The 25,191-nt window shown below is 46.6% G+C and overlaps 3 protein-coding genes across 3 annotated transcripts; 2 read left to right on the top strand and 1 right to left on the bottom strand.

The window, feature by feature from the left end:
• Positions 1-7,196, top strand: HSPA5 (heat shock protein family A (Hsp70) member 5). The gene is made up of 9 exons (XM_014055110.2): positions 1-124; positions 1,598-1,755; positions 2,447-2,678; positions 3,577-3,714; positions 3,832-3,944; positions 4,057-4,447; positions 4,866-5,103; positions 5,220-5,387; positions 6,234-7,196. The coding sequence occupies exons 2-9, from the start codon at positions 1,637-1,639 to the stop codon at positions 6,791-6,793; spliced, it is 1,959 nt and encodes a 652-aa protein (XP_013910585.1). The 5' UTR covers positions 1-124; positions 1,598-1,636; the 3' UTR covers positions 6,794-7,196.
• A 919-nt stretch (positions 7,197-8,115) lies between these two features.
• RABEPK (Rab9 effector protein with kelch motifs) lies at positions 8,116-16,619 on the bottom strand. Its single transcript, XM_087704714.1, has 7 exons — positions 16,503-16,619; positions 15,291-15,451; positions 13,989-14,141; positions 13,148-13,309; positions 11,622-11,771; positions 10,666-10,815; positions 8,116-8,387 (listed from the first exon to the last, which is right to left on the bottom strand). The coding sequence occupies exons 1-7, from the start codon at positions 16,556-16,558 to the stop codon at positions 8,140-8,142; spliced, it is 1,080 nt and encodes a 359-aa protein (XP_087560840.1). The 5' UTR covers positions 16,559-16,619; the 3' UTR covers positions 8,116-8,139.
• Positions 16,620-17,817: 1,198 nt separating this feature from the next.
• On the top strand, positions 17,818-24,951 carry PPP6C (protein phosphatase 6 catalytic subunit). Its single transcript, XM_087704715.1, has 7 exons — positions 17,818-18,185; positions 19,233-19,328; positions 20,089-20,154; positions 21,448-21,589; positions 22,506-22,585; positions 22,691-22,900; positions 23,899-24,951. The coding sequence occupies exons 1-7, from the start codon at positions 18,111-18,113 to the stop codon at positions 24,145-24,147; spliced, it is 918 nt and encodes a 305-aa protein (XP_087560841.1). The 5' UTR covers positions 17,818-18,110; the 3' UTR covers positions 24,148-24,951.
• Positions 24,952-25,191: the final 240 nt, after the last annotated feature.

The raw sequence follows: 25,191 nt of genomic DNA, 5'->3' as shown, positions 1-25,191 counted from the left end.
GCGGGTGGCTATATAAAGCGCAGATGGGCGCCGGGGCCTGAGTACTCGATCGGAGCGTCGCAAGTTCGAGGGGAGACGGCTATAGGCGTTGACCGGCGGTGGGCAGCCTTTCTCGGCGAGATCGGTGAGGCCTGGCGGGGTTTCAGTGGGTCACGGCCGCGTGAATAGGGAGGGGGGTCTGATTTGGCCACCCAAGGCAACAAATCCCATCATCCACAGCCTGCAGGATCATGGGATTGGGGATCAGGAAGAAATGGGGAGGGGGCGTCTGATCCTGTAGCCCCCATCCACCCAGGGCACCAGGTCCCATCATCCACAGCCTGCAGGATCATGGGATTGGGGGGCGGAATCAGCAAGTGAAGGGAATGGGGCGTCTGATGGGGGCTCTGATTTGGCCTGTAGCTCCCACCCAAGACAACAGATCCCATCATCCACAGCCTGTAGGATCATGGGATGGGGGAATCACCAAGAGAAAGTGGGGGGCTTCTTGGGTGGGGAGGAATTGGGTCGGGGGCTGCATTTTATTGCAATATTCCATATTGTCATTGGGATCTATCTTTATTTGATGCCTGGTTTTATATATTGAAAAATAACAGCTGGGAATTAATGGGCTTCTCTTTTATTTGTTCCCATTGCAACGTTTTTCATGGGGTTTTTTTTCACTTACCCTCGTTTCAGTCCTCTTTTCAAACCCCCAAAGATCCCTTTTTCTTTTAAAATGTCATTTTATAGTTCTTAAAAAGAGGTTTATTCTATTCTGGCTCTCTTTTTGGGGGGGTGGGGGATTGATGCATTATTACAGGGTGGTAAGAACAGGGAGCTTATAGTCAGCTCTCGAACCTGGATGGATTATACCTAGAAATAAAGTCTTAATACATGAGAAGACCTGAACTCAGGTCTGGGAAACCTGATGCAACATTTGGGGGGGGGGGGAGGAGATCTGTTAGCATCCTTAGATGCTATATGGATTTATTTGAGGTTTTTTTTTTGAGCCTTGGTGGCTGGTTTCACCCAGTGTATGCCTACCTGGCATTTTATATAGAATACCAGTTGGAAGGGACCTTGGAGGTCTTCTAGTCCAACCACCTACTTAGCCAAGGAAACCCTACACCACTTCAGACAAATGGTTATCCAACATCTTCTTAAAAACCTCCAGTGTTGGAGCATTCACAACTTCTGGAGGCAAGTTGTTCCACTGATTAATTGTTCTCACTGTCAGGAAATTTCTCCTTAGTTCTAGGTTGCTTCTTTGAGAATTTTCAGGCTGTCTCCTTCGATTTAATGATGTCTGATTGTCCTTCCCACGCACACACCACAGCGGAGCCGGCATGCACTTAAAACGGTTCTAGAATAGTTGAGGACAATCTTTTTTTTAAAAAAAAAAAGATAAGAGTGCCTTTCATTTTTAACAGGGTTTTTGTGTGTCCTGCACAATCCAGAATACGGCTTTTTTTATCCACTGGATTTCTGTAGGCCGGTCTCCATCTTGTGTCGTCACTTCCCGGATTCTTCCATGAATGATGATGCAAAACCCTTGGGGATGATATGCAACGCCATTTGGTCTTAACGCTCTGCCTCGGGTTTTTTCTTCCTGCAGTGTTTTAACTCCCCTGTTTGGTGCGTGAGCCTAAAAACAATGAAGTATTACGCCGTGTTCTGTCTGCTGCTGGCAGGCAGCGTCTTTGCTGACGATGACGACAAAAAGGAAGAAGTGGGGACGGTGGTCGGCATTGATTTGGGAACCACTTACTCCTGGTATGTCAATGAAAAGAGTTGTTTTGATCAATGAGTGGGGATACTTGAATTGGCCCTTGAAGCTCTCGCTGCAGAATGTGGCTGGAATTTGGTACAATATGGGTTAGCACACCGAATTCAAGCCCAACCTTTATTTTTAGTGGTTTTATGCAAGAAGGGAGGCATGCAAACAGATATACTAGCCAGTGGAAGAGAATATTTGTAGCCCAGGGTTGAAACGAGGGATCTTTGGTGCCGTCTGAGCTGGGTGGTTTTCTTGCTGACATTTCATGACCCAACTAGGTAATGTTATCAGTGCTTAGAAGGGAATGGGGTTTGGGATGAGGATGATGACTGTGGGGTCCTTGGTTGCTGTCTGAGCTCCCGGTGGTTTTCTTGCAGAAGTGTCCTGACCCAACTAGGGAACATCATCAATGCTAGGGAGTGGGGTTTACTCCCCGTTTACCTACAGTAGCTCTGAGCTTGGTTTTCTTTCAGGCATTTCATGACCCAACTAGGTAACCTCATCAGTGCCAGAGTGGGGTTTGCTCTCATTTTATGTATGACCAATGTTGCAGTACAGGCGAATGAATAACTTGAATGTTCTGCATCAAGATAGCTTCCTGCCCTGCCACATCATCTGTGCTCTGTTGAGGCTTCTCCTTTTGTTAATGCCACCATGTGTTGATGGAATGACCATTCTTCTCTCTAGTGTGGGTGTCTTCAAGAACGGACGCGTGGAGATTATTGCCAACGATCAGGGCAACCGGATCACGCCTTCCTACGTGGCCTTCACTCCGGAAGGCGAGCGTCTCATTGGTGACGCTGCCAAGAACCAGCTGACCTCAAACCCCGAGAATACCGTTTTTGATGCCAAGCGCCTGATTGGGAGGACATGGAACGACCCTTCGGTGCAGCAGGATATCAAATACCTGCCTTTCAAGGTGAGCCAGGCTTTTCCCTCTTTGTTCTTTGATGCATCTGGTAAAAATCTTGTTTGTGTGTGTGTGCAAGGCACCCCGAAGTGGACAGCTACAACTAGGCTGGAATATTCATTCTGAATCACTCACAAGAATTGGTTCAATTGATATGGCTGAACAAAGATTCGAATCCAAAGATTCGACTGAGCAAAGATTCGAAACATTAGCTTGGAAATGTAGTAGTGTCCACCCAGCTTTTGTTGCACTTGGGAAAATACTCTCAAATGTGGCTCTTGGAAGCCTTTTGGAGGACTTATTTTACTTATTGAATTTATATTGCTGCCTATTCGCACATGGTGACTCACAGAATATAAAACAATTCAAAACAATAAAACCAATAAATCAAATGAATTAATATAATTAAGTCACACACACAGCGACAGATCACACAAGCCATTTAATGGGCTCCATCCTGCTCTGGGTTCCCCAGGCCCGCTGGCAGAACCAGGTCTTCAGCGCCTTCCGAAAGAGTGCTGGAGTGGGGGTCATTCTAATCTTGGGGGGGGGGATGCTCCAGCGAGAGGGAGCCATCATGGAGAAATCTTTCTCCATGGAAGGACTTCCCTTTATTTTATTTAGTTGTCAAACGTACAAGATAACAGGTATAAGTATAAACATGGGCATGAACAAAAGAAATGGGGACAGTAGGACAGGGACAGAAGGCACACTGATGTGCTTATACAGACCTCTTACCAATATTTTATAAGAAACTAGAAATGTATTTGGTTTGGTCATTAATAAGACACGTTTATCTGCATTCTGAAATATAAAGTAGCCTGTTTACTTCCTTCCAGGAAAAAATTGTTCTATGTTGCGAATGCTTTCTGGATTGTCATGCAGTCTTAATCCTTGTCCTAAACAGGTTCTTGAAAAGAAGTCCAAGCCATACATTCAGGTTGATATCGGAGGAGGCCAGATGAAAACTTTTGCCCCGGAAGAAATCTCGGCCATGGTTCTGACGAAGATGAAGGAAACGGCCGAAGCATACTTGGGGAAGAAGGTAAGGAGTAGCTCCTTAACCCCCCCCCCCCCAGGCTCTTTTCCTAGGGGAGAAGAGAAGCCCCCATATCATTTCATCAATCACTTCATTTCTTTTGTCTTCCATCTACCTGCTTAGGTCACCCACGCTGTTGTCACTGTACCTGCGTACTTCAACGATGCTCAGCGTCAGGCCACAAAGGACGCTGGCACCATCGCCGGATTGAATGTCATGAGAATCATCAACGAACCGTAAGTAGATGCCACCTCCTCGTGCTGACTTCCTACTGCCATCGAGGGGAAGGTGTGCGCCTTTCTAACGTGTGTATATATATATATATATATTCTTTCCCCTTCCCTGTAGTACTGCAGCTGCTATCGCCTACGGCTTGGACAAGCGCGAAGGAGAGAAGAACATTCTGGTCTTCGACTTGGGTGGCGGCACCTTCGACGTCTCTCTCTTGACCATCGACAACGGGGTCTTCGAAGTGGTGGCCACCAACGGAGACACTCACCTGGGCGGAGAGGACTTCGACCAGCGGGTGATGGAGCACTTCATCAAACTCTACAAGAAGAAGACTGGAAAGGACGTCCGGAAGGACGTCCGGGCGGTCCAGAAGCTCCGGCGAGAAGTGGAGAAGGCCAAGAGAGCTCTTTCTTCTCAGCATCAGGCCAGGATCGAGATCGAATCCTTCTTTGAGAGCGAAGACTTCTCGGAAACCCTCACCAGGGCGAAGTTTGAAGAACTCAACATGGTAGGTGTTGACTTCAAAGGGACGTGTCTCTTTCATAAGACTTGAAGGGTGGGAAGAATCTCCTTTGGGTGACCTAAAAGGAACCAGAAGTGGCTATAATGTTGAATCAAAATGTTAATGTGATGATGGGAGTGGCTTCTGCAAGATGCCTTCATTACAGGAGTCTCCAAACTGGGCAACCTTTAAGACTTGTGAACTTAAATCCCCAGAATTCCCCAACCCCGATCCCCATGGCCGGCTTGGGGAATTCTGGGAGTTGAAGTCCACAAGTCTTAAAACTCGCCAAGGTTGTAAACGGTCGACCCATTGGCTCTACTTTAAAAAAAAAAAAATTGGAGGGCAAGAAATGTACTTCCTGAAGCCCAACAATCATAGCTTGGAAACAAGCCACTGATTCCTTTCCACTCCTGCTTTCCAGGATCTTTTCCGCTCCACCATGAAGCCTGTCCAGAAAGTTCTAGAAGACGCAGACCTGAAGAAATCCGATATCGATGAAATTGTCCTTGTGGGCGGTTCCACCCGGATCCCCAAAATCCAGCAGCTCGTGAAGGAATTCTTCAACGGCAAAGAGCCGTCTCGTGGCATCAACCCCGACGAAGCCGTAGCTTACGGGGCAGCCGTCCAGGCTGGAGTCCTTTCTGGTGATCAGGATACGGGTAAGCCGAGAGAGAGGTTGAATTCGTGAAGTTAATAAGCCTTGGGTTGTGATTTCTGACCCTATCGCAAGGCTGATCTTTAATTTCTTTCTAATTTCTTTCTAATTTCTTTCCAGGTGATTTGGTGCTACTTGATGTCTGCCCCCTAACTCTGGGCATTGAGACGGTGGGAGGCGTCATGACCAAACTCATCCCAAGGAACACGGTGGTCCCCACCAAGAAGTCCCAGATCTTCTCCACGGCTTCCGACAACCAGCCCACAGTGACCATCAAAGTTTACGAAGGTAAATTGATTTTCATTTTCATTTCATTTATTGAGCATTTATAGGCCGCCCTTTTCCCTGAGGGGACTCAGGGCGGCTTACAATCACAAAGGAAGGGAGTGTAGGACAGTGCAAAAAGAAATGTGAACAAAAATAAATTAAACAATAAAACTCAACATTCACTCAACATTCGGGAGGGGCGAAAATAGGCTTAGCCCCAGACCTGACGGGCTAGCCAGTTCTTGAGGGCTGTGCGGAAGGCACAAATTGATTGGCCTTTATTCTTTTTTTTGGGAAGTAACTCAAGGCAGCAAACGCATCCAACATTCCTTCCTCATCTTGTGAGTTGGGTTCGGCTAGAGAAGAGAGGGACCCGGCCCAAAGTCACCCAGCCAGCTTTCATGGCTAAGGCCAGGACTAGAGCTCACAACCTCCTTCTGATTGGCCCAAAGACCCCCCAGCTGTCTTTCATGCCTAAGGCAGGACTTGAACTCATGATCTCAACTCTCAGTATGCTTTTAAGTTACTCAGTACGTTTTTTTAAAACATGCTAAAGTGCAGCACTTTGCCTTTTCTACTGAAAATGGATCATAGCTGGAATGAAAATGACTTGTCTTAATTGTATCCATTACTTTTTTAACCTCAGGGATATAGTTAGTTACGTAATACGTACCATATTAAATACACTTGTACCCCATGTTTGAATGGGGGGTGGACTAGAAGACCTCCCAAGGCCCCTTCCACCTCTTATCATTTTGTTGCGTCTGTGATCTGGAAGTTTTAAGAGATCGACGATGTTTTAATTTCAAACCGTGGATCCCTCCAAATCTCTCACCAAAAGACAAAATTGCATTTTCCCCCCCGTAGGAGAACGTCCACTCACCAAGGACAACCACCTGCTGGGCACCTTTGACCTCACCGGCATCCCCCCCGCGCCACGCGGCGTCCCTCAAATCGAGGTCACCTTTGAAATCGACGTGAATGGCATTCTGCGGGTGACGGCGGAGGACAAGGGCACGGGCAACAAGAACAAAATCACCATCACCAACGACCAGAACCGCCTGACGCCAGAGGAGATCGAGAGGATGGTGACTGACGCCGAGAAGTTCGCCGAGGAGGACAAGAAATTGAAGGAGCGCATCGACGCCCGCAACGAGCTGGAGAGCTACGCTTACTCGCTGAAGAACCAGATCGGCGACAAGGAGAAACTGGGGGGGAAGTTGTCGTCCGAGGACAAGGAGACCATAGAGAAGGCGGTGGAGGAGAAGATCGAGTGGCTAGAGAGCCACCAGGACGGCGACATCGAGGAGTTCAAAGCCCAGAAGAAAGAGCTGGAAGAAGTGGTGCAGCCCATCGTGGGGAAGTTGTACGGCGGGGCAGGTCCTCCCCCCGGCGGGGAAGAAGCAGGGGAGAAAGACGAGTTATAGGGGCCTCTCTAGGCTTTTTCTCCTCCTTGAATGGCCACGTTGTGTAAATAGAGGACTTTTGGACATCTATATTTTGTTTTCCTTTGGTTTAAGCTATTTGAACTCAAAGACACTGGGATTTGGGATCAGAATCTTCACGTCAGTGGAGTTTGGAAATGTTTATAGCCCCAAAGCGGCTGATTTACTGCTTTTCGTTAGCAGTTGATAAAAGTGTCCCTGGGGGTGGGTGAGGGGTGGGATTGGGGAGGGAGAGAGTAACTTGCCAGGAGGGGGAAGGAGGGGGGCTTCCTTGAAGCATTCTCCTTAACCGATTGTTCTATTTAAGAAAAAAAAGTTGTGTGTGTTCCATGGAGAATTTTTTTCTACCCTCCGAAGCGCCAATAAATTTGTTATTTACACTGAATTTTTTGTCGGTATTGGAATGGCAGATGAGTCAGATTCGGACAGCGAGGAGGCTGGGGAGGAAAGATGGGCCAGTCCTGGAGTCGGGGGAAGGCTCTGATGAGGGCTCTGAGTTGGAGGTAGAGGGGGAGGCAGGGATGTCTGACAGTTATCAGCTGCCTTCAGAGTCAGACATCAGTGAGGCAGAAGAACAGCTGGAGCCTGTTCCCAGTGTGTGCATGTGCAGAGTTGCCAGATGAAGGGAACAATAAAGAATGAGTCGACTTGGGAGTAAGACCACAGGTGGACGGTGAATGGCCCCTCCCAGAGGGAATAAACTGAGCTAAAGGGGAGTGGAGTTTGCAGGAGACAAAATTCGTTCGCTTCATTGGTTCGTGACTCTCCAAGACTCCTGGCCAAGTTCTGCAGATCTCGGTCTGGCAGCTCTCCAAGCCAGAGAAGGTCTGTGAACATAAGTCCTCCCTCAAAAGCCTTTGCTGGATGTGAATGAGAGGAATTCACGGTAAATTAATAAAAGGGGGTTTTGTCGGGACAAGGAGTTTTCTGTACGCTCTTGGGAAGCCAAGGTCAAAACAGGTCTGCAAGCAAAACCCCAACCTCAGATGGCACCAAGGACCCCATAGGCGCCGTCCTCCCCCTCTCTGCAAACGCCCCTCCCATCTAGCACTGACGATGTTCCCTAGTTGGGTCATGAAACGTCTCTCAGGCTCAAAAGTGCACCCACCCTGAGCTGCAAATATCCTCTCTTACTTTGAACCCGATTTATTCCCTGGAGCTTTGCTGCTGCTTGCAGGTGGAGACCAAAAATATTTCCAACGTTTCTAATTTTTTAAAAAATAGAATAGAATTAAATCCAGAGATAACGGCTTCCCTGCCTAATGTAGTTGGGAGAATCAAACCACGCCCAACAGACCCACGAGTCTTATTACTTGTGCGGCCTAACTTTATTCTTCTAGCAGGCTTACGATACAGTCATTGTAGATCTCCCCTTTCATATTCATGCCCCCAAATACCAAGCAGAGATGAGTCTGCCCTTCCACTGGCCCACCTTCCCCTTGCGCAGCCTCTTGCGTCCCTTTGTGATGGCGGGGGTCTTCGCCAGAGGTTTCCCAAGGAATGACACACATGGAGTGGTCCAGCCGGCCGGAAGGTAACGGAGGGGTGAATTCCAACTGCGTCCAGTGACTTTTTCCTGCAGTGGTTTGAAATGTTTTCAGAAAGGAAACAAATGGGGTTGCTTTTTTTTTTTTAAGAAACAAGGCAGCAAAATTGCCTGCTGTTTTCCCCCACTGTTGTAATATAGTTCCTTGTGTAGGCGTAGCCGTCACCCATGGCCCAGTGGATAACAGGGCACGCAGAGCCACGCTGAACCACACAGGAAGAAACAAACTCCTAAAGAACATAACATCCTTATAGTACTCCATAACATCCTAATATCCTGATAGTGAATAACATAACATCCTGAGGTTCACTCTAGATGTACCTTACCCAACGACTCTGAGGATTTGACCATATATAGACAGAACTTCCCTGAGCAGTAGATTAGAAATTGTACTTTTACAGGCTGTCTTTAATCACATGCTATTGCTCCTCCTGCCTTTGTCCTATCTCAATAAAAGGGGCTTCCAGACCCCCAATCTGGGTCGCTCCATCCCGTGTCTTTTCTCCACATTGGCCTCATGGACGACCCACGGGAACATCACATTTGGTAGCAGAGGATGGTTACTTCGCACCCACATCGTACTTGAGAGACCGCCTACTGCCAATTACCTCCACTCGACCAATTAGATCGCATAGATTAGGCCTCCTCCGAGTTCCATCTGCCGGTCAATGTCGACTGGCAACCACGCGGAGGAGAGCCTATGGAACGATCTCCCCGTGGAGATTCATACCCTCACCACCCTCCAGACCTTCCGCATAGCCCTTAAAACCTGGCTGTCCCGTCAGGCCTGGGGTTAAAGACCCCAACCCACCCGAATTGTATGAATGTTGTGCTTTTAATGATGTACTGTCTTATGTGTTAATTTGTTTGTCCTCCCTTCCGAATTGTGAGCCGCCCTGAGTCCCCCCAGGGAAAAGGGCGGCATATAAATAAACTATTCATACTCATACCCCAGAACAACAACAACAACGCTGTGAGGTGGGCTGAGTTGAGAGAGAGCGAGAAGGACTTCACTTCTCATTCAGGAAGCTTCAGCTCGGAATGGAAGGATTGATACTCCTTGCAGGCAGCTGCTCATTTGCATCCTTTCAGAGAGTCCTTGAGGCCACTTGGAGGTTTGTCTGTCCTAAGGATCACTGCAAGCAAAACTCCCAAGTGGCCTCAACATCCCTCTAAAAAGGATGCAAAGGACCAGCTGTCTGCAAGGAATATAAATCCTTCCATTCCCCACCATCCAGTCGGAGCTGAAGAAGCTTCTCGGATGAGAAGTGAAACGTCTTCAAAAAAACCAAAAACAAGACGGTCCAGTTGCCTCATCGGAAAGCACCTTTGTGGGGACAACCACGATGGAGAATCTTCATAGTAACTCTCAACCTGTAGTCCACAGACCCCTGCGCGGTCCAATAACACAGATGCTGCGAAGGCTGGAGGAAATGTTAAGATTTAAATCTTGAGTTACCGTATTTTTGGGAGTATAAGACGCTCCGGAGTGTAAGAGGCACTTAGCTTTTGGGGAGGAAAACAAGGGGGGAAAAAAATCTAGTTCTGCCTCCCAGCAATTTGCCTCCTTGCAGCGAACAACAAACAGCCAGCTTCAGCACAGCCCGATTAACACAAGCAGCTGATTGTCCGCCTCCTGACAATCAGCTGTTTCAGGCTGCAGGGATGGCCATAGCCTTTTGCCACCTCCGCACACCGCATTTTCGGCCTGTTCCAGGCAGTGGGGATCAGAATGGGTGGAAAATGGGGCGGGTGTAGGCTGAAAACGGGGCGCGCGGGGGCAGCAATCTGCAATGGCAATCCCTGCAGCCTGAAACAGCTGATTGTCGGGAGGCGGACAATCAGCTGCTTGTGTTAATCAGGCTATGCTGAAGCTGGCTGTTTGTTGTTTGCTACAAGGAGGCAAATTGCTGGGAAGCAGAGGCCAAAGGCTGGGGGCCGACGGGTGGGCGGGACTACATTTGGTGTAAAAGATGCACCACATTTTCGCCCTCTTTTGTGTGGGGGGGGGGGGAGGAAGTGTGTCTTATACTCCAAAAAATACAGTAAGTCTTGGGGTTTTGTAGCCACCAAAAGTATTTAAAAGGGGGGGGGGGGGCTGGTTGAGAACCATTGCTCTAGAGCAGTGTTTCTCAACCTTGGGGACTTTAAGTCCTGTGGACTTCAACTCCCAGAATTCCCCAGCCAGCTATGCAGCTATGCTAAGTCTCCAAGGTTGAGAAACACTGCTCTAGAGGACTTCTAAGAGGCCAGCATAATCCTGGAAACTCCGTCACGCCAGAAAATTAAGAATAACCACCAAGAATACCTATGTGATATCTGTACATCGTGCTGAGTTCGCCTGTTGGGTCCATTCCTCCAAAGATGTAAATGTGACGTTGGAAAGCGACACCCGAGTGGGCCGCTCGGCCTCCAGGGATGGATCCCGAGGCAGACAACTTCTCCCATTTGAGGTCCCCTGCAGAGAGAATGCTACAAATCAGGGTTCTCTGATGCAACGTTCAAATAAATCATCATGGCTTGCTTTATTCAAGATGGCCTCCCCTTTAAAAAATGGCCTTTCAGTATTAGAAATATTCTTGCTTCTCCACAAGAGGATCTCGCCACAAAGCTGCGCATTCCCAGTGGTTTATCTTTCCCACAGATCAGGGTTATTTTTTTAAAAAAATATTTATTTCATTGTTTTTGCATTTCAACAATGGCCATACAATCACATAATCTCATCCATTCTCTGTACTGCCTACTCATTAGTACATTGTCTATCCAATCCCATTATTTACAATTCGTTCCAGTCTTGTCACTTTGTCTTATACCAATTATAAAATCTATTCCAAACTTCATCATATTCTGACTCCACTTGTGAGAGAGAGAGAGAAAGGAGGGGGGGGGGGAAAGAAGGACAATGTGAGAGAAGGAGGAGGGGAAGAGAGAGTGAGAAGAAAAAGAGAGAAAGACAGACAGAATGTTAGAGAAAGAGGGGAAGGAGGGGAAGAGAGTGAAAAAGAGAAATAAGGATAAACAATGTGAGAGAAAGAAAGGAGAGGAAGAGACAGAGAGAGAGAGAGAGAGAGAGAGAGAGAGAGAGAGATGCACAATGTGAGGGAAAGGAGTGGGGAGAGAGAAAAACGGACAGACAATGTGAGGGAAAGGGGGGGGGAGAAAGATGGACAGACAATGTGAGAGAAAGAGAAATGAGGGGAAGAAAGAGAGAGAGAACTCAAATGTACCTTCCTTGCTAATTTTAACACCCCAGGATGTACTTACGTATGTCAAGGGAGAACAGGTCATCGTAAAATGTGTCACCCGCCAAGCCGCCATGAACAAACAGCCGATTCTCGACTGCTACCACCAGGTGACCATGCCGGGGAGCAGGAGGCTGGCCACGCACCTCTGGCTGCGACCACATCAATGTGGCTGAAAAGGGAAACAAAATCAGCCTTGCTTCTCCTCAAATGAGAATGAAGATGTTTTTCTAATGTGCTCATTTTGGGGAGAAGCAAAGGATGGCTTGAATAGGGTGGGCGAAACAGCTCCAGCCAAAATAACAAATGCTGCATGGAAGTTGAATTTAGCTTAGTTTATTGTCATTGCACATCGTACAACGAAAATAAAGGCCGCCTTCCGTGTACATTACAACTACAAAAATAAAAACACACAAACACATCCTTCGCATTCTGTATAATTGAAATTGAAAACCTGATATTGCATTCAACTTGCCCTATACCGTAGAATTCAATATAGTTACTGCTTTGGGATAGAAGCTGTTTTTCAGTCTATTTGCCCTTGTTTTTATTGTCCTGTACCGGCTGCCAGGTGATAATAGTTCAAAAAAAAAAGGGTGCCCAGGATGAGATGGATCTTTAAGAATGTTTTGAAGTTTCTTAAGGCAGCGGGAGCCATAAAGCTCTTCCAAAGAGGGGAGGGGGCAACCCATGATCCTCTGGGCAATGATGTTGACCCTCTGGAGCTCTGTCCTATCTGCCACTGGGCAACTGGCAAACCAGACACAGACGCAGTAAGTTAAGATACTCTCTATGATGCAGCGGTAGAAGGTCACCAGCAGTTTCCCCTTCAGTTGTTGTTTCCTGAGAAGTCGTATAATCTCTGCTGGGCCCTTTTGACCAGGGCTGCAATCGTGAGTTGCCCCAGGTCAGCTCCTCTTCTTATGACAACACCCAGAAACTTAAAACTGGCCACTTGCTCCACTCGACTGAAGGTCTGATCTATTCCTTCTATAGTCCACTTATTGGTATTAAGGAACAAGGTATTGTCTCCACACCACGAAAGCAACCGGTCCACCTCATCTCGATAGGCAGACTCATCCCCCCCACCCCCGAGAAGAGTCCCACCACTGTTGTATCATCTGCAAATTTAGTAATAGTATTACCAGTGTGAGCATTTACGCACCTAAAGCATATAGAGTAAGGGACTCAATACGCAATCCTGTGGTGTACTATCGTGTTTCCCGAAAATAGGACAGTGTCTTATTTTCTTTTGACCCCCAAAATAAGCGCTTGGCCTTATTTTTGGGGAGGTCTTATTATTTTTGAGGTGCAGGAGGCGGCAAGCGTGGTCACCCCGTAGCTGGTGCTGTGTTGCAATATTTTCGGGGCAGGGCTTATTTTAGCGCATGTACTCCAAAGCCCGATTGGGCTTATTATCCGGGGAGGTCTTATTTTCAGGGAAACAGGGTAGTGTTACAAATAAGGGCTGGGATTTGTAGTTCGCCTACTTCTTCCGCGCAAACATGGGAAAAAAATCATAATAAAGCCTTAAATTTGTTTGTTTACTTGAGTCGAGTATGTGAAGCTGCTGGTCTTGGACAGGATCTGCCCCTTTATCCCCTCCTCCAAATACATAGAACCGATCCCCAATGGCTGCCGTGGAGGTGTGGAATGTGCGTGGGCTCGGTGGATTGCCGATCACCTTGGCTTTCTCCCACGACCCGGTTTCTAGGTGGGGGGAAAAAAACCGTGAGTAAGACACAGACAACGAGACTTGGTGAATTTTGCAGGACAGATAAGGTTCATCCCAATTCAGTTGGGGAAGACAGCTTGAAATGTTGGATTCCGATGCCTGGATTCCTGGGCCAGCCAGTCCTTGCAACAACCGGTTCAGCGAACTGGATGCAAAATTAACATCCGGTTTGCCCGAACCGATACAAACTGCCCGAATCCCACTCCTGCTATCAGCCGCCGATTTGGCTTGGATTAGGGCAGGGGTCGTCAAACTTAAACACTCAAAGAGCCATTTGGACCCGTTTCCCACAGAAAAGAAAACACCAGGAGCCACCAAGGTCCTAACCGGAAGCCCCCCTGTTCAATTCTGGAGCTGACCGGAAGTTCGGTTCCCCCACCATAGAGTCTCCTCCTAGCGCAGTGTCCTTTTTCCTCTACCTGTCATAACCGAAAGCCCTATCAATTGTGGAGACAACTGGAAAACCCTCCCCTTGCCATAGAGTCTGCTCCTTTCCTGGCGCACTATGCTTCTCTTCCCCCCCCCCCCCACACACACCGGAAGCTCCTCTCAAAGCTGTGGGGCCGACCGGTGACGGAGCCGCAGCAAAGGGAAAGAGCCACATGCGGCTCCAGAGCCACAGTTTGCTGATGGACCGAGCAGAGGGATACTTACCGAGATCCAAAACCTGTACGCAGTTTCTGTTCCCAGTTTTACTAGCCCCTCCATATACCCAGACCGTGGTGGGCCGGCTTGTGGGGACAAACGCAGCATGTTCGTACCGTGGCAACAGGTTTACCCAGCCTGGCGTGGTCCAGCAATTAGCATCTACAACGGAAGGACAGATATCAAGCCCTAAATACGTTTTAAGATTTGCTACTGGGGACAAAATCTCTCATGGTTGAGAAATCAAAACCTCTCAACCGATTCCTTCCTTTACACACAGAAGAAAATATCCACATGCTGAGAAAATACCCACAGGACACTCACATCCTGGACATAACCTGTTTCAACTGCTTTGCTATAGGGCAGTGGTCATTGTTCTGGCCCCCACTTAGCCTGTTCCAAAAGTACAGTCACACAAAGCTTGCCAAAAGAAAGCCTTTATCAGTCCTGGCTCACGCTGGCTGCGAGCCCAAAATAAACATAGATAAAGTCTCTGGCAAACAAGGGTTACGCAGCAGAATGCAGAAACAAAACTCTTACAGCACCAGGTTTTCAGGAAGCAAAATCACTTATCCAAGTGTCTCAAAACTCAAACAGGAATGGAACTGAATTCTCCATAAACGAACGACAAACCACGAACAAACGAGTGAACGTTGACTTCTGCAACCAGGGCGTGGCACCATCAGTCCTTTTATCTAATGAGCCCCAGCTGCATTGTTATTCCTGCATCCCGACTCAACTCACAGCTAACTTCTGCTGAGTCACAACAGGTCACCAACTGGGGGTCCACGAAAGTTTTGGCGGTCTGCAGAAAAATTACGCGCATTTTTTATATTGCACTAAATCAGGGATCCTCAAACTACGGCCCCCCGGGACGGATACGTGCAATGAACGCTTGTGTTGCTGCAGAGAATCTCCCCCTTTGGGGACTTTTTGTGGGGGTCGGAGGGGGCAGAAATTCCGACTTTGGGTCTGCTTCGGCCTCCTGGTGGGGGGGCTTTGGGCAAATCGTCATTTGTTTTTGTTTTTTCTTTCTCAACTTTGTGGTGTCCCTAGGGCCTGGTGCCCTAATAAGCACGTGTTTAGTCTGCTTAATGGTTAATACACCCCTGGTTGGCAGGGTGATGTTTCTGCTTTAGTATGCTGTCTAGATTTGCATAAAAATCTAGACTAGAACCATGGCCATTTTTAATACACACCTATATTTTAAGACAGTATGGAAATGAGACAACACCCCCACCACCCCCGCCCAGGAAATTCAATTCAGCAATGGTCTACTTCCCACACTTTCTCCCTCGCAGCCTAACTTACCAAGATCAATAAAATAGGAGTCAGCGAAACTTCCACTTGGATTTGCTCCGGCGATGATAACCACTTTCCCATTTCTGCTTCCCGGCTCCAAAGGAGGCAGATAAAGAGAGGTTTGGCCCACACGAGCACACGGGCTTTCCCCGCATAAGGCAAGGGAATACCTGGCAGGCAGAGAGAGAGAGAGAGAGGGAGGGAGAGAGAGAGAGAGAAAGAGAGGGAGAGAGAGAGAGGGAAAACCAGAAGAAACATCCATTCAGCTGCTGATAGAAGAGAGTCTTTGTAACTCAGGGTTGAACTGTGGTGCTCTCTGAGCTGGGTGGTTTTCTTGCAGACATTTCACGACCCAACTAGGTAACATCATCAGTGCTAGAAGGAATGGAGTTTGTGGAGGTGGAGGAGGAAAAGGACTGTGGGCTCCTTGGTGCTCTCTGAGCTTGGTGGCTTTCTTGCAGACATTTCACGACCCAACTAGGTAACGTCATCACTGCTAGAAGAAATGGAGTTTGTGAGCACCCCTTCTCTCCACTGTGGGCTCCTTGGTGGCTTTCTTGCAGTCATTTCACGACCCAACTTGGTAACATCACCAGTGCGAGAGGGTATGGGGATGTGTGCTCTGGGTTTATTTTCATTCTGCCACCAGTGCCCAATGGCCAGATAAGCAGGGATTCAGGAGAACTATTCAAAGAGGAAAACCAGACCTCCACCGAGACTGAAAGGAGATGCTACTGTATATAAGCAAGGAGGAAACAACCCACTCATTAGCACGGATGAGGTTAGCAAGTTGGGTCATGGAAGGTTTGCAAGAAAATCACCAAGCTCAGAGGTCCTCCTCTTCGCTCCACAATGCAGGTGATTCCTCCCCCACCCCCCAAACACAGAAGACCTCAGGCTCACGAAGTCGTACGGTGGGGCACGTTTTCCAGGGGGATAATAATACCCAACCTCTTTCTCTACCCAATGGTACGGATTTTTTTAAAAAGAATTCTGCAGGTTAAAGCGTTGCAGAAGTGCCAATCCTTCCTCGCCCTTGCTGTGTGCATGCATGCAAGGTTGCAAACGGGGGAAGGGGGGGGATTCTCACGCGCAACACCCTCGCCCCGCTCCTGCCTTCAGCATCAACGCCCCCCCCCCAACCCCGGACCTTGCTTGCCCTCTTTTCCTTTTGCGCCGATCCTAGCCAAGGGCGCGCGCACGTGCAAAGGGGACGCGTACCAGGTGGCCGGCTGCGGTTTCTGCCGGGGCTTCAGCTTCCGCAGCGCCTTCTCCATCGAGGCAAAGTCAGGGGGGGGAGGCGTGGTTTTTGCATGGAGACCCCGCCCTCCAGGGGCCCGTTGCTAGGCGACTGGCACCCGCCCCAACACATAGGAGAGGTGCGCTTGCAACGCCTTCGCGTTTCTTTTTTTCTCGGATTGATTGGGCGCCCACGGCTGCAAAAATGCCACCCAGGTCTCCTTTTGCAAAGGATCTGCATTTGCACAACATACAGTGCATATCTATAATATCTATATCTCTCTATTATCTATCTCATCTACATATAATGTCTCTCATCCATATGTCTATCTCTATGTCATCTCTCTATTATCTATCTCTCTCTCTCTATTATCTATCTCATATTTCTCATCTATTTATTCTATCATATTTCTTTCTCCTACCTATCTATATTATCCATCTATGTCTATCTCATCTATTATCTATCATATTTCTCATCTATGTTATTTCTCATATCTCTATTATCTCTATTATCTATCTAGATTATCTTTCATATCTCTATTATCTATCTATGTCTATCTCTCATCTCTCAATTCTCTCTATTATCTATCTATTCTATTTATCTATCTATATCTCTCTGTTATCTGTCTATATTATCTATATCATATTTCTCATCTATTCTATTTCTTTCTCCTACCTATCTATATTATCCATCTATGTCTATCTCATCTATTATCTATCATATTTCTCATCTATCTATCATATTTCTCTCTCATCTATGTTATCTCTCATATCTCTCATATCTCTGTCTATTATCTCTCTGTTATCTAGGATTTCTCTCATATCTCTTATCTATTTCTATCTCTCATCTATCTATCTATCTATCTATCTATCTATCTATCTATCTATCTAATCTATCAATTATATCACACTATCATCTCTCTCTCTCTCTCTCTCTCTCTGAATGTGGGTTGGAACTGGGGCTTGTTCAAACTCTCCTGCCAAACAGGAGACCCTCCCCAATTGCTTGCACACCAATGCCCCTCATCCCCCGGCCAGCGTTCGCCCGCTGGGCATTGCAAACAGCCTCTGCAGCAACAGCAGCAAAGCGTTGACTCCAAATCCCAGCATCCCTCGGGGCAGGGCGACCGTTTCGACGCCATAATGGACTCTCGAGAGGCTGGGGAGGGGGGAAGAGTGCGTTTGAGAGTGAAGCCGGAAGCAGACAACCGGAAGCGGCCTTGAGGCGGACCAGAAAGAAGCACCTTTCCGATTTAAAAAAAAAAATCACCAATCCGGAAGTTTCCCTTCTCACTTCCGGTGCGGCCGCGGGAAGAAGACCGGGAGTTGAGAGGAGGAGGAGGAGGAGGGGGGAAAAAAGCGGCTCGCACCGGCTGCCTCAGCTGAACTCCCCGCGAGGCTGTTTCTTGCGTCGCCTGACGGAACCCGGCCCGGGATCCCCGCCTCTCTCCGCCCGTGGGCCCCCCACCCGGAAGTGCGACTCGCAGCTTCCGGTCGGGTCCTCTCTTGCCCTTCTCTTTCTCTTCCTCCTCCCCCTCTTTCGGCCTCCCTCCCCTCCCGCCCGCCCCCCCCCGGAGCGGCTCTCCCAAAATGGCGCCGCTGGACTTGGACAAGTACGTCGAGATAGCGAGGCTCTGCAAGTACCTGCCCGAGAACGACCTCAAGGTGAGGCGGGTGGGCTGGGAAGGGGAGGGGGCTGATCGCCACCCAGGAAATAGGAAGAAGGAAGGGGGTCCCCCTATGCTAAGGGTGGGTGGGGGGGCTTCATACTACCTATCCCCCCCTTAATGGGCTCCATGGAGTCCCACTTTGACAGAATCCCTTGAAAAATCCCCCCCTTCCTCCCTGGTTCAGCCTCCCCCCCTCCCCGGGATTTCCTCGTGGTCCCCTTTCGAAGTTGATCTGAACCTGCCTGGTTTGGTTTTGGTGGTGTCACAGCTGCTTGCCTTTGGAGCGGGGTTTAGGGGTGGGGGGATTTTTTGGTGGGTTTGGGGGGGTGTTTGGGGATCGTTGTGTATGTTGGGCCTGGTCTGTGGGTGTTATGTGAATTTTGCTATATGGGTATACTGTGTGTATACGGGCAATGACAGTAAAGTAAATTTAAGGGGCAGAGAACTTTGTGGTGCCAATAAAGGAGAATATTTGTAGCTCAGGGTTGAAATGAGGGGGTTGCTTGGTTTTTTTTTGTAGATGTTTTATGACCCAACTAGATAACATCATCAGCGCTAGAAGGGAGTGGGACTTTCTCTCTGTTTATATACAGAAGCTCTGAGCTTGGGGGGGGGGGGGGGTTGCAGACATTTCATGACCCAACTAGGTAACATCATCAGTGCTAGAAGGGAGTGGGACTTTCTGCCTATATACAGAAGTTCTGATTTGGGTGGTTTTCTTGGAGACGTTTCACGACCCAACTATGAAATCTCATCAGTGATAGAAGGGAGGGGGGTTTGCATGATTAAGCACTGATGCTAGACTAGCCCTGATACTGCTACCTAGTTTGGGGTCACGTCTGTAAGAAAAGCACAAATTTCAGAGAGCACCGAGGACCCCTCAGAAATGGAACGGATGCCCAGGAAAGAGGCGACAGGTGTTACTTATTGGGTTTTAACGGCCTTTCAGAAATGAAATAAATAATATATTTTGGGACGTCAGGGGAGATTTGATGCCATGTGAAGCAACCTAAGTTGCCCTGACCTTGTTCTGTCTTTTCAGCGGTTGTGCGACTATGTCTGTGACCTCCTCCTGGAAGAATCGAACGTGCAGCCGGTTTCTACCCCTGTTACCGTCTGCGGTGACATTCATGGACAGGTGGAATAATTTCCTGACACTGTTTTCTCCAACACCTGCAAAGAGAATGCAACATTTAGCTTAGGGGAAACGAGAACAACAACTAGGTGCCAAAGCAGGGATTGGGCAAAGAAAAAGAGCTGGCTTTGAGCAGAAGAAGGGGGATGGCCTCTCTGAACTGCTGTAGTGGCAGAAGGCATATTCTTTTCCCTTACGCCGCATTGCAAATGTAATTTTAGACAAGTTCCTATTAAGTAATTTTCTAAAGGTTTTTAGCTCAAACACAGGATGCAAGAAGAGTACCTCAGACAAGTGAGGCTTTTAGCTAATCCTAGAGAAATTCTTCGGAGAATTCAATCTTATTCCATCTAATTCTACATTTCCTTTTTCTAATGATCCTTCTGTCCTCTCTAACATACGTCTAATTAGCAGTCGGGCTAGTTTCTCCTTAAGATGTTCATAAATAGTTTTTGGATTTTACGCAAATCTCAACCCGTATCTCACTTTTGCGTATCAGAGTTGCCACTTTGGGCACCTAAACAATGCCAGGCTGAAAAAGAGGTAATTGTAACATTTCTGTTGGATCACAACAGCTATCAGATCTGTTTTTAAAACGTTTTAACAGTCCTTGAGGGGGTTGTAATATCATTAACTGTATGCACCATCATTATTTCGGTCAGGCTTTCAGGACCATTCTTAGTATTTGTAAAGAGTCACATTTACAATTCCATTAAGAGTTCAAAATCATTTCAATGGCTCATTGTCTCTTTTTGCTTTTCAGTTTTATGATCTATGTGAATTATTCAGAAATGGAGGTCAGGTTCCCGACACAAACTACATATTTATGGTAGGAACAAGAGTGGAGAAAACAGAGTTTGGCATGCGATATATCAAGGGGAGAGGATTGTCCTTGTGGTGTTGGGTTCTGTTGTGAGAATACAGCTGTTCTTTTGCTGAGTGCGTATGATTTAAAAAAGGGAGTGGCAGCTGGTAATGACCTGTTAAAAAATGAAGATAGCACAGTTGCTTAGACTCTAAACTTTCTAACTCTTTTGGAGGAATGCGTAGTTTTTTTGATCAAGTATTTGGATATTCATTTATTTATTTATTTATTATTTATTCCTAAAATTTATATGCCGCCCAATCCCGAAGGACTCCGGGCGGCTTACAAAAAAGAGGGGGGGAAAAAGACACATAACGAACACATAACGGGGAAAAAAAACTGTTTAAAATAGCAACACCTCATACATTCATTCTAATCGGGGCTGGACCTCAACAGTGAGGTCAACAACCCCAGGCCTGGCGGAACAGCCAAGTTTTTACAGCTTTCCTGAAGGCCATGAGAGTGGGGAAGGTCCGGATCTCTGGGGGTAGCTGATTCCAAAGAGTCGGAGCAGCCACAGAGAAGGGGGCCCACCAGCCGACATTGTCTGGCTGACGGCATCTGAAGGAGGCTCAATCTATGGGATCTTACTGGCCGCTGGGAGGTATGTGGCAGTAGGCGGTCTCGTGCACTAGGATATAGTGCACTATATGTGCACTATATCCTAGGAAGATTAAGAAATAATTGCAAAGCAAAAATGCTTTTAGCTTTGGGAACACTGAGAACTGCAGCACAACGTTCTCCCTCCTTAGTTTAATGAAAAGGTTCCACCACAAAAGCGCGCTCGACGAAAGCGCGCTCGACGAAAGCGCGTACGTGACGTCATCACAGCGCGATGAAAACATCGCGCTGTGAGCGGTAAATTTAAAATTAAAGCGAAAACCTTACCCTAACCCCCCCAAACCTAACCCTAACCCTAATCCTAACCCTTAACCTAACGCTAAACCTAACCCTAATGCTTAACGTAACCCTAAACCTAACCCTTAACCTAACCCTAAACCTAAACCTAACCCTTACCTTTATGTGAATCTGCTTGCTTTAATTTTATTTTAATTTCAATTTAATTTATTTTTAATTTTTTTCGTCGCGCTGCTGATGACGTCAGGTACGCGCTTTCGTCGAGCGCGCTTTTGTCTACCGCGGTTTTGACGGGTCACGTAATGAAAACACTGTTAACATTGATTACCTATCCCTAAAATTGCAGCCTGAGCACAGTGTTGCCAATTAAACATAGTAAAGCCTTGTTTTGACTTCCAGGGTGATTTTGTAGACCGAGGCTATTACAGTCTAGAGACATTTACTTATCTTCTTGCCCTGAAAGCAAAGTGGCCGGATCGAATCACGCTCCTGCGTGGGAATCATGAAAGCAGACAGATCACCCAAGTCTATGGATTTTATGGTGAGTTCCCTGAAGCTGTCCCAGCTTCTTGCAACCAATTTTTCCCCATTACCATCAGTGTAAAAACAGTTATGATTTAATTTGCCTTTCTGGTGGCTTTTTAAAAAGGATTACAGAAACATTTTTCCCTGGCAGCTAAAAGCAAGCATAAACCTCGTAGTTTATGGAATACTCAGGGAGGGAGGAACAGTAGGTTTGGTGGTTAAAGCACCAGGCTAGAAACCAGGAGACAATGAATTCTAATCCTAACTTAGGTATGAAAGCGGCTGGGTGACTTTGGGCCAATCACCAGAAAATGGTGTTATAGTCCCACCTTAGGCATGAATGCTGGCTGGATGATTTTGGGCCAGTCCCTTTCTCTCAGCCTAGCCTACCTCACAGGGAGAAAATAAGAGGAGGAAGGAATATTACATACATTCACTGCCTTGAACAGAAAGAGAGGGAGGGAGGGGGAGAGAGAGAGAGAGTATATATACACATACATATATATGGTGGCTCAGTGCCTAAGACGCTGAGCTTGTCGATCAGAAGGTCAGCAGTTTCGCAGTTCGAATCCCTAGCGCCGCCTAACAGAGTGAGCTCCCGTGACTTGTCCCAGCTTCTGCCAACCTAGCACTTCGAAAGCAGGTCAAAAATGCAAGTAGAGAAATAGGAGCCACCTTTGGTGGGAAGATTGCAGCGTTCCATGTGCCTTTGGGTGTTGAGTCATGCCGGCCACATGACCCCGGAGACGTCTTCGGACAGCGCTGGCCCTTCGGCTTTGAAACGGAGATGAGCACCGCCCCCTAGCATCGAAAACAACTAGAACAGATGTGCAAGGGGAACCTTTACCGTGTGTGTGTGTGATGAAAGCAGTATATGAATGAAAATAAATAATAGAACATAGCATCTTTCATTTTCTCTCCTCCCAAAACAGATGAATGCCAGACAAAATACGGTAACGCAAACGCCTGGAGATACTGCACTAAAGTCTTCGACATGCTCACGGTAGCAGCGGTAAGTCTTTAAAACGTGATTTATGCACTCTCCTCTCCCCTTTCCCCTCGAGGTAGCTTTTGACTTTCGAGGCCAGTTAAAAACTCCATTCCTATTTTCCTCAAGTTGATAGATGAACAGATCCTCTGCGTGCATGGAGGCCTTTCTCCAGACATCAAAACACTGGACCAGATCCGAACCATCGAGCGGAACCAAGAGATTCCCCACAAAGGGGCTTTCTGTGACCTTGTCTGGTCCGACCCAGAGGATGTGGACACCTGGGCCATTAGTCCTCGAGGAGCTGGGTGGCTTTTTGGTGCTAAAGTCACCAATGAGGTAAACCCGGGACGAAATTCACCCCATAAAAATTTATTTCTATATATCATCTCTCATCCATATCTATCTCTATTTATATCTCTTTGTCATCTCTCTATTATCTATCATCTATCTATATCCATCTATCCATCATATTTCTCTCTTATCTATCTATTTCTCTCTCATCTATGTATGTATGTCTCGTCTCTCATTTATCTATTATCTCTCTTATCTATCTCATATTTCATCTATTTATTCTATCATATTTCTTTCTCCTACCTATCTATATTATCCATCTATGTCTATCTCATCTATTATCTATTAATCATATTTCTCATCTATCATATTTCTCATCTATGTTATCTCTCATATCTCTATTATCTCTGTCTATTATCTCTATTATATATCTAGGTTATCTCTCATATCTCTATTATCTATCTATGTCTATCATCTCTCATTTATCTATTCTCTCTATTATCTATCTATTCTCTCTATTTATTTATCTATCATCTATCTATCCATGAGGTAAACCCGGGACAAAATTCACCCCAACATTGTTTTGCCTGCTTTCTGGTTGATGAGCCTTGCAGCCGGTCTAGATTTTACATCAGGAATATGTAATATTTCACAGCTCTCCAAGCCAGAGAAGGTCTGTGACTGTAAATCCTCCCTTGAAAGACTTTGCTGGATGTGAATGAGCAGAATTCACAGCAAATTAATAAAAGGGGTTTTTGTCGGGACAAGAAGTCGGCTTCAAGTTCTTGGGAGGCCTAGACCTTCTGACAAGCAAAGTCAACGGGGAAGCCTGATTCACTTAACAAACGGGTTGCTTACTGAACAACGGCCGTGATTCACTTAACAGCTGCGGCACAAAAGGTAAAACGGGGCAGAACCCGCCTAACAATAGCAATAGAAATTTTGTGCTTGATTGTGGCCGTATGTCGGGGACTTTCCCGTATATAAAACCCAGTCTGAGAGAGTACTATAAATTTACTTCCTCCCTCTTCTCTTTTGCCCAGTTTGTCCACATCAACAACTTAAAACTGATCTGCCGAGCCCACCAGCTGGTCCATGAAGGGTATAAATTTATGTTCGACGAGAAGCTGGTAACGGTCTGGTCCGCTCCAAACTACTGCTACCGCTGTGGAAATATCGCCTCCATCATGGTCTTCAAAGACGTCAACACGCGGGAACCGAAGCTGTTCCGGGCCGTCCCGGATTCCGAACGTGTCATCCCGCCGAGAACCACCACGCCGTATTTCCTCTGAGAGAACTTCCTCCAGCCCTCCCTCCTCTCTTTGTGACGTACATCCTATGGAGCACTTTGCTGCTGAAATGCTTTTGTTTTTTTAATTATTTTTAAATTATCTAAATGTATTGTACATGGTCCATAGCGTTGCGTTTTCTTAAGCCTGCCTTTTCCCCATTTGCGTCGCCTCCCTTTTCTAAGATTGCTTTTGAAATGTCCCACAAGCACTTAAACTTTGTCGTATATATGACAGGTATATATGACAAGAGATATATATCTATATATATATCTATTTAGTGCTTTTGATTCCGTTTGTTTTGTTTTTAGGGAAAACTCTTTCCCTTTGAAATAAAATCAAATAAAAGCAGAGCAAGACGTCAGAACTAGCCTGATTCTCCTTTATTCCGTTCAGGAGTTGGCTTTTTTTGGGGGGGGGGAGGGGGTGTTCTTTTGTTTGTTTTGGATAAGGTTGTTAAGATATTTCAGCAGCAAAGTTGAATTTAATATGCATTTTTGGACTTTGTTAGTCCAACTTCAGGGCATATCCTTAGGCTGTAATGATGGGCTGGCCTTGTTTATATTTTAAATCATAAGTGGTTTAGGAAACTGCCCCTTATATATAGATATATATATTTTCTTTCAGCTTTGTTTTTATGTTTAGGGTTCCAAGTGAAACAGGAAACCCATTACAGGTATTTGAATTTGTACATTAAAATAACTGTTCTGATTTTTTCTCAGATACCTTGTATTTTTAATAAAAGTGATAATCTTGAACCCCTGCCTCCAGGTGAAACTTGAAAATAAAACCTTACATTGTTGTCAATGAGTGCCTTCATGTGCCAGTTGTGAGAAACACAAAACACAATCAGTTTTTTTCAGGGATATTTTGTAAATACATTTGGGCTTTTGGAACTGAAGTGCTGATCCCAGCTATTCATTTTAGGGCTAGAGATAATATTTTGCCCTCTGCAATTGTTTTGGGATATATTTTAACGTCCCATATGGAAAAAAAATGCCTTTGCCCATGTGGAACTGTAATTGTTAATACCGTCCAGCCCATGGC

Source organism: Thamnophis sirtalis, unplaced genomic scaffold, assembly GCF_051295495.1.
Source record: "Thamnophis sirtalis isolate CommonGarterSnake01/CBP01778 unplaced genomic scaffold, rThaSir2_p1.2 scaffold_2, whole genome shotgun sequence".
Taxonomy (NCBI): domain Eukaryota; kingdom Metazoa; phylum Chordata; class Lepidosauria; order Squamata; family Natricidae; genus Thamnophis; species Thamnophis sirtalis.
Note: the sequence above shows the minus strand (reverse complement) of the source record. Positions and strands in the feature narration are given on the sequence as shown.